The sequence below is a fragment of the Protobothrops mucrosquamatus genome, unplaced genomic scaffold, assembly GCF_001527695.2.
Source record: "Protobothrops mucrosquamatus isolate PMUCROS unplaced genomic scaffold, P.Mucros_1.0 scaffold971, whole genome shotgun sequence".
Classification (NCBI taxonomy): domain Eukaryota; kingdom Metazoa; phylum Chordata; class Lepidosauria; order Squamata; family Viperidae; genus Protobothrops; species Protobothrops mucrosquamatus.
Window position 1 is genome coordinate 288,153 of NW_015387214.1, and position 16,681 is coordinate 304,833.

The 16,681-nt window shown below is 44.5% G+C and overlaps 1 protein-coding gene across 1 annotated transcript in view; it reads right to left on the reverse strand.

The window, feature by feature from the left end:
• LONP2 (lon peptidase 2, peroxisomal) overlaps nt 1–16,681 on the reverse strand; it is a 58,530-nt gene that overhangs the window by 6,045 nt on the left and 35,804 nt on the right. The window contains exons 11-14 of the mRNA XM_015819736.1: nt 15,049–15,179; nt 8,512–8,654; nt 3,323–3,530; nt 1,710–1,900 (exon numbers count right to left, since the gene is read on the reverse strand). Of these exons, the coding sequence (XP_015675222.1) occupies nt 1,710–1,900; nt 3,323–3,530; nt 8,512–8,654; nt 15,049–15,179 (673 nt within the window). The remainder of the gene's footprint in view (nt 1–1,709; nt 1,901–3,322; nt 3,531–8,511; nt 8,655–15,048; nt 15,180–16,681) is intronic.

Here is a 16,681-nt window from a genome sequence, read left to right on the forward strand (position 1 = left end):
AGGGGGTATATAATAGAGTTAAGGTTAAGGTTAAGGTTAATTTAATTTGTATACCGCCCTTCTCCCGTAGGACTCAGGGCGGTTCACAGCATATTAAAAACACAAATACAATATACAGGATACAAAGAAAATCATACAAAAATACACAAAATAACCCCACTAAAACCTAATTAAAAGCCAAATATTGATTGCTGTGTTCCCATTAAAATTACTTTNGCTAAGTAAAGCCGTTTACAAAATGGCCCATTACTGGTTGGGAGCTGGTTGGCTACCTTCAGTTTTATCAATTGTTCAGGGGGATGGCTAAATTTGGTTGTTAAGTAGATAACAGATAAGTGTGTGTGTGTGTGTATATATATATATATCCTTTAAAATGCTAAAAATGCGAATCCTGGGCATCATATTAGCCTAAGTTGCGACGAAAAGCTTAGTGATTTTTTAACCACAGGCTTGTTTACATTAAACAATCTGGTTTATTCTATCCTGGTGTTCGTTTTTCTTTCTTTTAACTTAGGCTAATTTGTGTGTGTGTGTGTGTGTGTGTGTGTGTGTATGTATGTATATACACACACACACACACACACATACATACACACACACACATACATATATATGTAGGTCTTTGGTTATTCAGGTTTTCTCCCGCGTAAAATTGGATATCTATATCTATATCTATATCTATATCTATATCTATCTATCTATCTATCTATCTATCTATCTATCTATCTATCTATATATATATATATATATATATATATAGAGAGAGAGAGAGAGAGAGAGAGAGAGAGAGAGAGAGAGAGATAGGTGATAGAGAGAGAGACAGACAGACAGACAGACAGATGATAGATAGATAAGATAGATAGATAGATAGATAGACAGACATGATAGAGATAGATAGATAGATAGATAGATAGATAGATAGATAGATAGATAGATAGATAGATAGATAGATAGATAGATAGATAGATAGATAGATAGATAGATAGATAGATAGATCTAAGAGGGAAACAGGAAAGAAGCAATTATCTGCCTGTTTCTAAGCAGGTGTTTCTCTGCAGCAAGTTACTGGCTGCCTAGCTGTAATCCATACTCATGCCAAGCATTCTCTCTCTAGATAAAGATACAAACCATATGCCACACATCTCTAAAAAAAAAACTTGATATTTTTCCATCGCCCGTTCCAGGTTTGCGATAAGCACCACACACATTCTCATTCTGAAAGGAGGTCCATTTTAATTAAGAAAATCTAGATGTTTATCCGTACCGACGTATTTTCAACCCCAATGCCTCTGAAGAATTAGAACATTGCTGGGGTCGTCAAGATGGGAACAAGAGAAAGGCATTCCTTCCTTAACAGGGCCCCGACCTTAAAGTCACAATGTCACCAGAGCTTCCAGTTAAGCATCATCTGACAACTTTAACCCTGCAGTTGCAAGAAACCCCAGTGATCTACTCTTCTCCCATCTTGCAATGGCCATCAGGCTGCTGGTTTACTCTAATGTAAAGGAGCTGTGCAAAATCTGCTCTGCAGGACGTGGCACGGCCCTGCAAAAACAGAGATCTAATAAAAGAAGATTTCAGAAAGCTCTCTAGGAAATAAGCGTTGCCGGGGATAGGTTGTCTTAGAATAAAGAAGGAAAAATCGGAGCTGATTCGGGGGGGGGGGCGAGTAAAAGCTTTAACCATCATGATCTCTAAACAATACTTACTGGAAGAACAAGCCCTCTTAGTGTAATTTCCCCAGTCATGGCTACATCTGAACGCACCAGCCGCCCACTGAAGAGGGAGGCAAGGCAGGTTACTATGGTGACGCCTGCAGATGGTCCATCTTTTGTGACAGCTCCAGCTGGGAAGTGCAGATGGATGTCTGTGTTGTCAAGGAGATCAAAACTTCCAGAAGCTTTAAGAAAGAGAAAGGGATTTGCAGGTTGGTGCTAGGCCGGCCTTTGTTCTAAAAATAAATAAAAGAAAAACCACCCCGGGCGGGCGCTGGAAGACTTGAATTCCTAACGTGTTTCCATTTGGGAAGAAATCTGTATTTGAAAGCGGGAGGAGTGCCAGGGAAGGGAAGAGTGGGGGGTGGGAAGACCACAGTGGGTGGGTGGATGGGTGGGGGGTGAAAAACACCTGCATCAATACACACTTCTAGACACAAGGAAAAAAAAGATGAAGATTAGATTACATTAATGGCAGAAGGAAGCTTTTCTGCTGTGAGGATGCCTGCTAATGAACCCTAACTCAAAACAAAGAAAAAAAATTTTATCCTTCAAAAACACTAACATTTACTCATTTATTTATTAAACCTATTCACCACCTACATTGCTGTCACTCACGTGATTCTGGCTTACAATCAGATACAATTATTGTATAAAACTTAAAAAGAGCAAGCAATGAAGCACTAGTTACATTAAAATTAACAACGGCAATAGTAATAGCGCTTAAGACTTGTATACCGCTTCCCAGTGCTTTACAGCCCTCACTAAGCGGTTTACAGAGTCAGCATATTTGCCCCCAGCAACCTGGATGCTCATTTTACCCACCTCGGAAGGATGCAAGACCGAGTCAACCTTGAGCCCGTCAGGATCGAACTCTTGGCAGTCGGCAGAGTCAGCCTGCAATATCGCATTCTAACCCCTGCGCCACCACAGCGAGAAATTATTATTATTAAATATATCTGGTGCCAACTGTGCCATGAGGCTACTCTACGAGCTTACAACAAGCTTATGGGGGTCTCTTAGAAATAGCTAAGATAGAGGAGGGGGTATATAATAGAGTGGAGGTGAGGTCTTCTAATTAACCCAAGAACCACCTAAGATGATGTGTCCCTATCCAGGCTCCAGGCCAGCTGGCACAGCCAGGTTTTAAGATCTTTACAGGAAGGCCAAGAGGGTGGGATATGGCTATTCCAGAGGATGGGCACCATGGCAAAAAAGGCTCTTTTTCTGGACCTCACCTGCCAAAATTCCTTGGCCGAGGGGGTATGCCACTTCTGCCGGTGCGAGTGGGGCAAGCCAATCCAATTGGGGTGAGACAGTTCCTCAGGTAGACTGCTTCTTTGCTGCTCAATATTTCTAGTCATATTATATTTTGTATATTCTACTTGTTGTGTTTTGAGTAATCAGAAGATTACTCCACCTTTGCTAATCAGTACGTTTATGCTAACCGAACACACATTCTTTGCCCACGTAAGCCACAACCTCCTCCCACCATTGTTGATGCTGCATCCCAAGCAAAAAAAGTGTGGTTGTTGAATGACTGGTCTACGGATCTACCGCGGGACACTGCTGAAAGGACACATTGGGTTGGCCTCAGCCTTCTCTACCGTTGGTCAGCTGGTATCTCTTTGCGTTGCTCCGCAGCCAGCTGATGGCGAGATGGGCCGATTCCTTCATGACGTCCCCCAACTGTCCGGTCAAGGTCAACTGGCCTTCCCCATCCATCCGACTGGCTTCCACAAACATGATCTCTCCGCCTAAGGGCGTCCAAGCCAAGCCAATGGCTACGCCTGGTTGATTCAGCCGCTCCGACACCTGGAAGAAAAGAGAGGCAAGACGTTCACAAGTCATCCTTCATCTGATCTGCATCTGGAGTTAAGCTGGCAAGGAATTCTTGGGTACAGAAGTGGCCAAAATTTGAAATGCTAAGCTATTTGCTTTGCCATACCCGTAACAAAATACAGCTCTCTTGCGCGACCGGGTGGGCCAGGCTAGGTAGAATACACCTCACTTGTTCTTAATGGTATCACCAGTATACAGCACAGATAGTCCTTGACTTACAACACTTTGTTTAGTGACCATCCGAAGGTACAACAGCACTGAGTTTTATGACTGTCTTTCACACTTATGACCGTTGCAGCATCCCCAGGGTCATGTGATCAAAACTCAGCTGCTTGGCAAAATTGGTTGGAAGAGATATTATCATTAAAAATTGAATTAAAACCAGAAACTTTTTTTATTAGGGATCACTAAGGATAAATTCAGCAAAGGATCTTTATATTTAGTACTGCACATTCTAACTGCAGCAAGACTTAACTTGTGCTCAGAAATGGAAAGAAAAAGAAACCCCCTCCGAAGAAGAAACACTAAACAAAATCCCATCCTGTGCTGAAATCGATAGGTTAACATTAGAGCTTAAAAATAAAACTGAATCAGACTATTTCGAAATTTGGAATGAAGTGTATAAATGGTTAGATGTAAAGAGGCATGCTGGGATGAATGTTAATGAATAAGTGGATAATTTAGAAATCTTTATACTAGTACGTTCTATATCAGATAGAATTAAAAGTTATTTAATTATAATGCACATTATTGAAAGAATGCTCGCTTTGTTACAATGTAATAATATAATGTTGTTGTTGTTAATTGCGAAGTCGTGTCCGACCCATCGCGACCCCATGGACAACGTTCCTCCAGGCCTTCCTGTCCTCTACCATCTTCTGGAGTCCATTTAAGCTCACGCCTGCTGCTTCAGTGACTCCCTCCAGCCACCTCATTCTCTGTCGTCCCCTTCTTCTCTTGCCCTCCATCTTTCCCAGCATTAGGCTCTTCTCCAGTGAGTCCTTCCTTCTCATTAGGTGGCCGAAGTACTTGAGTTTCAACTTCAGGATCTGGCCTTCTAAAGAGCAGTCGGGGTTGATCTCCTCCAGGACTGACCAGTTGGATCGCCTTGCAGTCCAGGGGACCCGCAGGAGTCTTCTCCAGCACCAGAGTTCAAAAGCCTCCATTCTTTGTCGCTCAGCCTTTCTTATGGTCCAACTTTCACAGCCATACATTGCAATATTATGTAAGGCAATATTAATAGTATCGTTCAAACCAGGGAAGTTGTATCATGTCCAATGTGTCTTTTTTGTCTTTAATTGTATTATGTCCAATGTGTCTTTTTTGTTTTTAACTGTATATTCAATAAAACTTTGTAAAAAAAAAAAAAAAACTCAGCTGCTTGGCAACTGACTCATATTTATGACGGTTGCAGTGTCCCAGGGTCACATAATCCCCTTCTGCAGCCTTCTGTCAAGCAAAACCAAAAGGGAAGCCAGATTAACTTAACAACCGGGTCACTAACGTAACAATTCACTTAAGAACTCTGGCAAGAAAAGGTCATAAAGTGGGGCAAAATTCACTTAACAAGAGTCTCACTTAGTAACAGAAACGGTCGTAAGTCTACCTGTGGGTTGAATATAATTCATTCTGCTTTTAAAGTTTAAAGCGCTCTGCAATTTGGGATACAGACTATAAAAGACAGCTCACCCGCTCCGTCTAATCCAACTGCAGCCATATTTGAAGGTCCCTCTCCAGATGCTGCCACCTCATTTTGCGATGAAGATAGCAATTAAAAAGGACCTTTTCAATTGTAGCTCTTTCATTATGTTTAGGGTCAAATCTAATTACAGTGTGGATGCAAGCTTGCCAGGGAATCTCAAGGTTGTAGTAATGGAAGTACTAAGAGAGAAGAAGACGCCAACGCCAGCCCTAGCCCTGCTCTCCACATGGATGTATCCCTATAATTGCCAGAAGTTAAGCTCAGCTTAACCCTTTATCTTTTAATATGCCTAATACCATGGTGGCGAACCTATGGCAGGCGTGCCACAGGTGGCACGCAGAGCCCTCTCTGCGGGCACGTGCACCATCGCCCCAGTCCTAGGCCTTCAGCTGGGTTTTATAAAATCTTATAAAAGGCTCAATCGATCAATTAATTTCAACTTCTCGCGGAAAAAAAAAGATCTTGCAAAGTTGGAATTGATTGATTGAACTTTTTAGTCCCACCCAGTCTGCCGTTACCACCATAGCCACACCCACCCAATGGGCCACACCCACCCAATGGGCCACACCCATCCAATGAGTCACACTCACCCGGCACCTGACGATACATAAGTGGGTTTTGGGTTGCACTTTGGGCACTCGGTTCCTAAAAGGTTTGCCATCACTGGCTTAATATATCGCTGGTTCAAATTCTGCCGTCTTTACGACGCTTTTTTCCTCCCAAAAGCTTTTATTTCAGAATTCGACTCGACATATTCAGACTGCACGGCTCCTTTCCTTTCCCTACATGAGCAGAGTTTGATTCCGAAGTGTCCGGTTCCTTCGCGGGAGCTGCACAGAGCACCGGCATTTCCAAGGTTACAGGGGTCTAAGGCAGAGGTCCCCAACCTTTTGGGCACCAGGGACCGGTTCCGTGGAGAGAGGTTTTTCCGCGGCCCGGAGGGGGCATGGTTTTGTGTGCTGCCTGCATCCCGTGGATGGGGCTTTGCTCGTTTGCGCGGACCAGTTGCTGGCATGCCACAGCCCGGTACCGGTCCACAGACTGGGGGTTGGGGACTCCTGGTCTAAGGTATTCATTTTTCAAATATTTCATTTGGGAAAAAAAGGTATTTCCCCTTTCAGAAGGCTAATTGGTTCAATCAATTTAGCTTTTCGCTTTCTTGAGCCACTTCCTTGAGCCAAGCTGCTGACAGGGCAAACTGCCCTGGCCGGGGTCTAGATTTCCAGATGGCGGTGGAGAGGTCAGAGGTGAAAACTCTCCCGAGCCAAGAAAGAAGGAGAGAAAAAAACAAAACAATGAGAGGCCCACTGCAAGCTGCAGGAAAGACAAACAAATGGAAGCAAGGAGGAATGTTTCCCACTGAGTCCAAAAAAGAAAAGCCGTGGCAGTTAAGCTGTTTCAGCACACATTTTATTTGAGGCTGCTACCTAGTGATGCCGGCCAATGGCCAGGTCAGATGATGTCCATCTGGATCTGCTTTGAACTCTGCGCTGGTCCAGAATGCACATATATATGGTAGTGGCCAAAATTGTGGAAACCTTTTGGGAAAAGTGTATTTTTGAGGTTTGATGGCTAATAACACCACTTTTGGGGGGAGTAGAACCATAAAATTATATATCAATGGAAAGATAATTTAATCAAGAATGTAATGCAACAAAGTTTGTTCAATTATCTGTACTGTATTCTATGAAAAGTTATGGCCAAATAACCAGAAAAAGGAAGCACAACTTGCTTAGGTTGATATCAGGTAGCTTTCCTTCATCCGATTGTAGCCAATGAGCGTGAGTGTTTAGAGAGCCAATTGGGCATCATCTTGCTTTGGCCATGAGCCAATCAGATCACAGTAGGATTCAGTTATCGATGTCATGTGTTGAAGCTGAGAGGAAGACATTTGTCAGTGTGTTGTGTGATCGCTATCAAGTTGGTTGGGTTTTTTTGTATTCTTTCATTTAAGTGAGCTTGTAAAACGTAATAAAATTAAAACAATGGTGCAAAGAGTTGACCGGTCGCCCAGAAAGTGATGTAAAATAGTATTATTCAGTGAACAAGGCTACAGTTATAAAGAAATCAGAAGAAAAATGGGTGGAAACTTAACCAAAGGTGGCATTTCTACTGTACACTTTTCCCAAAAGGTTTCCACAATTTTGGCCACTACTGTATATTTCTTGACGATTTAATTGGTGGTTCCAAAGCCCCTGGACCCGTTTAGCCAGAGACCTATAGTTTCATGGAGCTATGACAGGTAGTCCTCAACTTATGACCATGCCCAATTTTACAATCTGTTTTTGTGATCCTAGTGATAAACACTGTCAAAGAGGAGATCATGACCCATATTGTTGCATTTAAATGAAGGTAGAGGATATAGTCAGATCCAAAACTGTAGAATGTGAAATGTAACAGAATAACAGAGTTGGAAGAGACCTTGGAGGTCTTCTAGTCCAACCCATGCACAAGCAGAAGATCCTATATCATTCCAGACAGGTGGCTGTCCAGTCTCTTCTTAAAAGCTTCCAGTGATGAAGCACCTACAACTTCCGGAGGCAAGCTGTTCCACTGGTTAATTGTTCTCACTGCTGGGAAATATTTCCTTTGTTCTAGGTTGCTTCTTTCCTTGATTAGTTTCCATCCATTGTTTCTTCTTCTGCCTTCAAGTGTTTTGGAAAATAGGTTGACCCCCCTCTACTTTGTGGCAACCCCTGACATATTAGAAGACAGCTATCATATCCCCCCTTAGTCCTTCTTTTTATTAGACAGGTCATAGCCAATTCCTGCAACCATTTTTCATATGTTTTAGCCTCCAGTCCCCTAATCGTCTTTGCTGCTCTTCTTTGCACTCTTTCCAGAGTCTCTACATCTTTTTTTATAATATGGTGACAGAAACTGGATGCAGTATTCTTAGTATTAAGCGTTCTATAAAAAGGCAGTGTCTGCAAATAAATGCATCAACCAAAAATAGAGGTCAGCCTTCCCTCTCAGTGGAACGTCAACACAAATGGCATCGCATCAATTAATGCTCGACCTTAAACTCCTGCCAAATTGCTCAGTGTGATTGTGAAGCTCTCCCATCAGACAAACGCACCTTTTCTTCCCCGCTTATTCAAGCTGTTTGAACCGAGTGTGCTAATAGCTTTCAAGAGCTTCGGAGTCTAAGGTGCCAATGAGGGGGAAGATCCAGCTTTGAAAAGACTCTCCCACCAATCCAAGCAACAACAGAGTTGCACAAACCGTAAAGAAGAAACGAAGAAGTCCTACCTCGAGTTCATACATCGGTGGGCCCAGGATGTCCTTCAAGGCATGGAAGTCAATCAAAATGGGCATTTCCGGGGGCAGAGCTAGGTCAGAGGCGTCATGGAGGGTTTCAGATTTTGGATCTTCTGTGATATGTTCTTTCCAGTCTGGAAGATAGGGTGGTGTTTTTTTTTTTAACTTTTAACTCTCAGTTTCATATTTGAAAAAGCAAAAAAAAAAACATTCTGATGGCAGCTCCTAAAGAGAATGACCAGAGTACAGAGAAGAGCCACAAAGATGATTAGGGGACTGGAGGCTAAAGCATATGAGGAACAGCTGCTGGAATTGGGTATGTCTAGTTTAATGAAGAGAGAAGCAACCTAGAACTAAGGAGAAACTTCCTGAGAGTTAGAACAATTAACCAGTGGAACAACCTGCCTCCAGAAGCGGTGAATGCTCCAACCCTGGAAGTTTTTAAGAAGAGACTGGATAGCCATTTGTCTGAAATGGTATAGGGTTTCCTGCCTGAGCAGGGGGTTGGACCAGATGACCTCCAAGGTCCCTTCCAAATTTATTATTATTATTATATTCCACCGAAGAACAATGTACAGGTAATCTTCGACTTACAACAGTTCATTCAGTGACCGTTCAAAGGTTACAACTGTTCTGGAAAAAAGTGATTTGTGACAGTTTTTCACACTTACGACTCTTGCAGCATCCCCAGGGTCACGGGATCAAAATTCAGATGCTTGGCAACGGACTCACATTTATGTGATCCCCTTTTGTGACTTTCAGACAAGCAAAGTCAACGGGGAAGCCAGATTCACTTAACCACGGTTCCACTAACTTACCAAGTACAGAAATTCAGTTAACCACTGTGGCAAGAAAGGTCGTAACATGGGGCAAAATTCACTTAACAGATGTCTCGCTTAACCACAGAAGTGTTGGACCCAACTGTGGTTGTAAATGGAGGACTACCTCTAATAAACCAAAATATGCCTAATCCTTTGGGTCATGCGTGCAATCTGGACAAGCGAACATTGTTTAAAACCCTGCGGAATCTAACCTTGATATAAAAAGTTATATACTCCATGAAACTGAATTCACCTAGACCAGCTTTTGTTTCAGGCAGTTAAAGCTGGACTGGGCTTCAGATATTACATGAAGCCGTGGTTTGTTGAATAAGCCAGGGTTATGTCTTCCAATCAAACCAAACTAACTGCAGCTTCCTCGGCCAGTTTCTGATCTGTTCTCCCTCTCTGCAGAGACCTGCTTTCACTTTGCAATTTTCTAGACTGGGACTAGCCAGGAAGACATAAAAACTGAACACAAATAAACCACGCAGCCCGTCTTCACACACTGGCCTAAACTACAGCATCAGTGGGTAAATCAACAATAAACTCTGGTTTCAACCTGATTTACTGCCTGCGTATGCACTGTTATTACTTCCCTGAGCCTTCTTTGCACATTATGTTATTCACAGTGAAGCACAGGGGGGGCTGAGCTTCAAACACCACCTTGGCCGTAATACAATTTCCTTTTATTATTTTTGGCGTAACGTGAGGGCCAAATGGAGAGAAAATGTACTGTCCGATTCTGTTCTTGTTTAGTTCGGACACCTGAATTAATCCATCGTGAAATAAATTTTTGGATGGGCTGTGCCAGATTGGGGATCTTTTATGGAAGGGTTCTCCAAACCTGGCAACCCTAAGATGTGTGGACTTCAACTCCCAGAATCCCCAGGTAGCCTTGATTAGTTTGTAAGTAACTCAAGGTGGCAAGCATCCCGAGTACTCCTTCCTTCTCCTATTTTCCCCACAACGACAATCTTGTGAGGTGAGTTGGGCTGAGAGTGACTGTCCAAAGTCACCCAGCCTGTTTCATATCTAAGGCAGGACTAGAACTCACCATCTCCTGCTGACTGGCCCAAAGTCAACCAGTCTGCTCTCATTCGTATGGAGAGACTAGAACTCACAGTCTCTTGATGATTGGCCCAAAGTCACCCATCCAGTTTTCACGCCTAAGGTGAGACTAGAACTCACCATCTCCTGGCGATTGGCCCAAGTCACCCAGTTGGCTTTCATACCTAAGGCAGGATTAGAACTCACAGTTTCCTGGCGATTGGCCCAAGTCACCCAGTTGGCTTTCATACCTAAGGCAGGACTAGAACTCACCATCTCCTGATTTCTACCCTGGTGCCTTAACCTGTACCTCTTGAAGGGTTCAGCAAACCTCTCTTATTTTTGCTGCCTACCCAACTGGAATTGAAGCAAGCTTTGACCAAATACAATCCATGGCCGGTAAGCTGATTCAGCTTGATGGCTGAAGTAGGGCATGTCTCCATGACAAATGTCATGTTCAAGACACATTTGATTCACTCCGGCATTGGCCAACTGCATCCTGCCTGCTCCAAGATCCTCCTCCTCCTCCTTCTTCTTCTTCTTCTTCTTTCTCCTCCTCCTCCTCCTCCTCCTCCCCCCCTCTTCTTCTTCTTCTTCTTCTTCTTCTTCTTCTTCTTCTTCTTCTTCTTCTTCTTCTTCTTCTTCTTCTTCTTCTTCTTCTTCTTCTTCTTCTTCTTCTTCCCTTTCTCCTCCTCTGCCTCCTCTCTCTAATAAACTAGATATATAGATATAAGATCTTCTAATCCATGAAGATTGACTAGGTAAAAATTCTGAGCTATNTTCAAACGCCAGCACCAGGCAAAGGGCAAGCCCTCTCCCTGCCCATTTTGTCAGCCTCCCTTTCATTGCTCCCCTTCGCCTGCTGCCATTTCAGACCACACAAAGGCAGCGTTGGGCCGCAGCAGCGTTGGGAGGTTTAGGTTTTCCTCCAAATGGTCAAAAACAAAGACCAAAAACGGGTGTTTAAAAAAACAAAACAAAAACCTACAATTTTACACCCTTTGGAAAACATTCCCCTGGCTGGCAGCAATTTCCAGCTCCAGTTTGCACACTGTAAATAACTTCTTTGCTGAATTTGTGGGTGGGGGGTGGGTGGGGGGGGAGAGAGATGCAGAAGACAAAGCTGTCTTTTTGTTCTGCTGTTTAATAGTAAACAAGTCCCCCTAATGTTGCAAGGGAGAAGCTTCAGGCCTTTTCCACTGGTAACCCTAGAAACCTAAAAAAAAAAAATGCATCTGAGGCTTTGCAAGGGGATGGGAGTTGACTTGAATAAGCGGGCTATCAGCATTACACATCGTCCAAAATTTATGTTGCTATGTGAAATAATTTTTGAGTTTTGTCCCATTTTATGGTTTTCCTTGCCACGGTTGGTAAGTGGATCATTACATTTGTTAAGTTAGTGACATAATAATAATAATAACAACAACAACAACAACAACAACAACAACAATAATAAAGTTGGAAGGGACTTTGGAGGTCCTCTAGTCCAACCCCCTGCTCAGGCAGGAAACCCTATGCCATTTCAGACAAGTGGCTGTCCAGTTTCTTCTTAAAAACCTCCAGCGTTGGAGCATTCACCGCTTCTGGAGGCAGGTTGTTCCACTGGTTAATTGTTCTAACTGTCAGGAAGTTTCTCCTTAGTTCTAGGTTGCTTCTCTCCTTGGTTAGTTTCCACCCGTTGCTTCTTGTCCTGCCTTCAGGGGCTTTGGAGAATAGCTTGACTCCCTCTTCTTTGGGGCAGCCCCTGAGATATTGGAACACTGCTATCCTGTCCCCCCTCGTCCTTCTCTTCATTAAACTAGACATACCCAATTCCAGCAACCGTTCCTTGTATGTTTTAGCCTCCAGTCCCCTAATCATCTTTGTTGCTCTTCTCTGTACTCTTTCTAGAGTCTCAACATCTTTTTTACATCGTGGTGACCAAAACTGGATGCAGTATTCCAAGTGTGGCCTCACCAAGGCCTTGTAAAGTGGTATTAACACTTCACGTGATCTTGATTCTATCCCTCTGTTAATGCAGCCCAGCACTGTGTTGGCCTTTTTGGCAGTTGCAGCACACTGCTGGCTCATATTTAAGTGATTGTCCACATGGTGGTTAAAGGGCCATCATTCCCCACCCCTGACCTAGATGGGGGAAAAAAACCCCACAACTTGAAACATACACCCATGGGTATTTTTTTTCTGACCCTTCCCATATTACGGAAAGTTCTCCGGTGGCGACTACTTTCATTTGTCAAACCTGCTTTCAGGAAGGACTTTTTAAGCCTTTCCTCTTTGAGCTGGGCCTTTTGACTTAGGTTAAAGAATAAATTCAACTCTTTTTAATTTCTAGATTCTTTCTCCTGGGGAGAACAGGAATAGGACGTCAATAATTAAAACGTGGCTTAAAAGTTGTCTTTTGAAATTATACAGCAACAATTATTAGATGTTAATGTAGGCATAGCCAGTAAGAAAAACAGAAGGAAAGGCCAATACAAATAATTGTGAAAGACGCAGGCTGACATCTGGCTCTTTCTAGAGTGCGAGGGTGTGAGTCACACAAACTTATGGGTAGCAAACTTTGCATCAACATCTCCGTTGCCACCCAAAAGAGTCCCATCTTTAAAAAAAAAAAAAAAAAGATTTGAGGTACAAGTTCAAGAGGTGAAAATTTTCTCACATTGCACAAAACTCTGTAAAAAAATACACCTCCAGATCTTCATATGGTTACAAGCATACGTTCTCTTCAATGTCTAGCAGGCTTTCAGCCAGACATAAAAATCACTGCGCTAGAATCATGCTAAGTCTGCAGCCAATATAAATATGCCTGGAATAATCAGTGAGTTTTAAATCTCAGGTTGTATTAATATGTGGGAAACACACAAAGTTTTGATCAGAATGAAGACAGGCACCTTTTGTAAAGAGAGAGCTTGTAAAGATTCCTGAACGCACAGATTGTAAGCGTTGGAAGCCATAGATAAAATACCTGCCGCGACACATAATTTTCTGTTTGTACGGCAACCCACTGGAACAAACAATACCAATTTCCAGCAACGCTCCTGGGATCAAATCCCAAAACAAATCAGAATTGGATTTGGAAGGTGTTTGTTTTAGCCCCAAACAAGCTTTTATCTTGTGAGGGTTGACAGTAAACGGAAGGCGGAGGGAATATGAGAACTCTCTCCACAGTAACAGACACAGTTAAACCAAATATTTTTAATTCCTTTTTTTTTTCTTCCCAAAAATTATTAATTTGCAGAAAATGACTGCCTTACTTCATGGTGGTTGGAAGATTAGAACATAGAATAATAGAGTTGGAAGGCACCTTAGAGGTCTTCTAGTCCAACCCCATGCTCAAGCAGGAGACCCTACGTCATTTCAACAAATGGTAGTCCAGTCTCTTTTTGAAAGCTTTCGGTGATGGAGCACTCACAACTTCTGAAGGCAAGTTATTCCATTGGTTAATTGCTCTCACCGTTAGGAAATTTCTCTTTCATTCTAGGTTGCTTCTCTCCTCGGTTAGTTTCCAACCGTTGTTTCTTGCCTTGCCTCTTGGTGCTTTGGAAAAGAGTTTGACCCCCCCCCTCGTCTTTGTAGGAGCCCCTCAGATATTGGAACACCCCTATCATGTCCCCCTTACTCCTTCTCTTTACTGGACTAGACACACCCAATTCCTATAACCGTTCTTCAAAGGTTTTAGCCTCCAGCCCTCCGAAGAGTGCTGCTCTTCTCTGCACTCTTTTCCAGAGTCTCGATTAAGAATTAAGAATAATTAAGATTAGTATTCCGCTCGCCCCTAGATAGCAGCTGATTAGCTGGAAGCAGAGCCTTTGAAAAGTAACCCAGGCAGGGGGACGTGAAGGTAGAAACGTATAAGACAGTGGTGGCGAACCTATGGCACGGGTGCCAGAGGCGGCGCTCGGAGCCCTCTCTGTGGGCACATGTGCTGTTGCCCCAGCCTCCCCTTCCCCCATGACCCCCTCCTCTCCAGCAGCCCCCCTGGAGGAGAGTTGCCCCCGAGCGTGGCCCACGCAGAGCAGTGCAGCCAAGGACATGGCAGCCAGGCAGCGTAGACAAGACTCTGCCCTCACGCCCCATCACGCACAGTTGATGCTGCGGGGCGCAGGCAGAGGGCGTGGTGCTGCTGGGCTGCCTGGGCGATCTGCGGCGGACCCTGGAGGCAGTGAGTGGCCCTGCAGGCAGGTGGGGCGGGAGATGGGGTGGGGGCGGAGCAGGGGCAGGGAGTGGAGCAGGGGCGGGGCCAGTTTTGGGGCACTCGGTCTCTAAAAGGTTTGCCATCACTGGTATAAGACATGGAAGGTGAAACCCACCCATGGCCTCGGAGATCAACTTGTGAGCCGAGCAACTGCTTCAGTCACGCATTCACCTCTCAGCTACAAACTCCGCTAAGATTTCCTCCTGCCAGCAGACGTGGGGGCAGATAATTCTGTGGTCCGCTGCGAGAGAGGAACGCCAACACCAAAAACGGTGCCGTTTCATTTCAGCGACGGACAAAACGTACGCAAATCTGAAAAACTCAAAACGCGGCAGAGGTTTCCCTTCTTTGGAAACCCATCCAAGCCAGGAAGCTGGCGAGAGCAGGAAATGGGCAGAACTTTTAAGAAAGGAGAAAGACAAAAAAAAAGAGAGAGAGAAAGAGAGAGAGAGGCAGCTCACCAACCTCCTTCTGTGCCTTCCGAGCGATCTGGCTTCGTCTCCTTGTGCTGGCTTTCGGCCACTTTGACAGCGACTGCCCGGCAAATGGCTCCAAGTTTACGATCCAGGGAGCGGACTCCAGCTTCTCGGGTGTAGCTAGCAAAAAGCAGCAGCCAAGAGTGCCCCTTTCAGTGTGCGAACACAAGCAAACGCCACCCAGGAATCCTGGTTGTGGCTACAGATCTGACTAGCTACCCTGCAGTTTCTGAGTGAAGTGAGGAGGGGGGGGTCTGCAAATGATCTAAAATGCAAAACAATCTAGGCCAGGGCTTTTCAACCAGTGGTACGGGTACCACCTGTGGTACATTGGCACCTGGCAGGTGGGACGCGACCATCCTAGAAAAGTGGTAGCAGGGGAGGGGAATGAGCTGAACCGGTGGCAGCACCGCACAAGCCTGAGCGAGAGACGGCTGGAGCTGCAGGGCTGTCAGGGCTCAGCGGAAGCGCCAGGATCAGTGCCAGGCTCCAGCTGGAGCTCGGCGCTGATCCTGGTGCTTCTGCTGAGCTGAAGAAGCACCAATCAGCTGGAAAGCAGCACTGATCCTGGCGCTTCTGCTGAGCCCAGAAGAAGCGCCGATCAGCTAGAATGTTGCAGCATCTCCAGGGTCTTGTGATTTACATTCAGATGCTTGGCAACTGATTCATATTTATGACGGTCACAGTGTCCCAGGGTCATGTGAAGTGACCAAAACCTGCTGCAACCACCCAGTAGATGGGGGGAATAAAAACCAAACACCCCCCCACCCCACCCCCGCTGCCAATCTTCAACAGAAATGCTCACAACAATGAAAACCTCGGACAGGAGGAAGAGCGCCGCCGGGCGGGCAGGCAGGTGTCTTGCTCGGCTGTGCCTTGGGGGGCACTTTTTTCAGTGCCATTGTAACTTCGAACAGTCACTAAGCGAACTGTTGTAAGTCGAGGACTACCTGTACTTTATCACTCCCCCCCCCTTTTTTTTTGGTCATCAAGTTTTTGACACCTTGCTAGGTGGTACTCGGATGTTGCCATTATCCTAAAAGTGGTACAGTGGGTGAAAAGGTTGAAAAGCCCTGATCTAGGCCAAGAGTTGCAATAAAACAGAATCTGCGCCTCAGTATTTCTGCAGAGGATGCTGATTATGTTCCCTGCAGTGGTGGGGGCAAAACTCACAATGAGGGCATGGCAGAATTTGTCTATGGAGATTCTCAGACACCCAAAGGTGCTTTTTCAAAAGACAACTGGACTCTTATTATCTATGGTTATTTTTGTGTTACTTGGAGAGCCGAATTCTGCCATGTCCCAAAGGTGTTTTTTTTTCAAAAGGACTTCCTCGGTTTTTCCTTGAAGAAGTTTCACTTCTCATCCAAGAAGCATCTTCAGTTCTGACTTCAAAACTGAAGAAGCTTCTTGGATGAGAAGCAAAAGGTCTTGAAGGAAAAACAAAATCCAGTTGCCTTTTTAATAAAGCACCTTCGGGACATGGCAGAATTTGGCTCTCAAAGTAACCCAAAGCTAATTAAGAAGCACACACACTGGAAATGGTAGGCCAAGATCGCTGACCATCCCTAAACGTTGCTTCTTCTAAGACAAATACCACCCACAGACACAAGCACATTTCT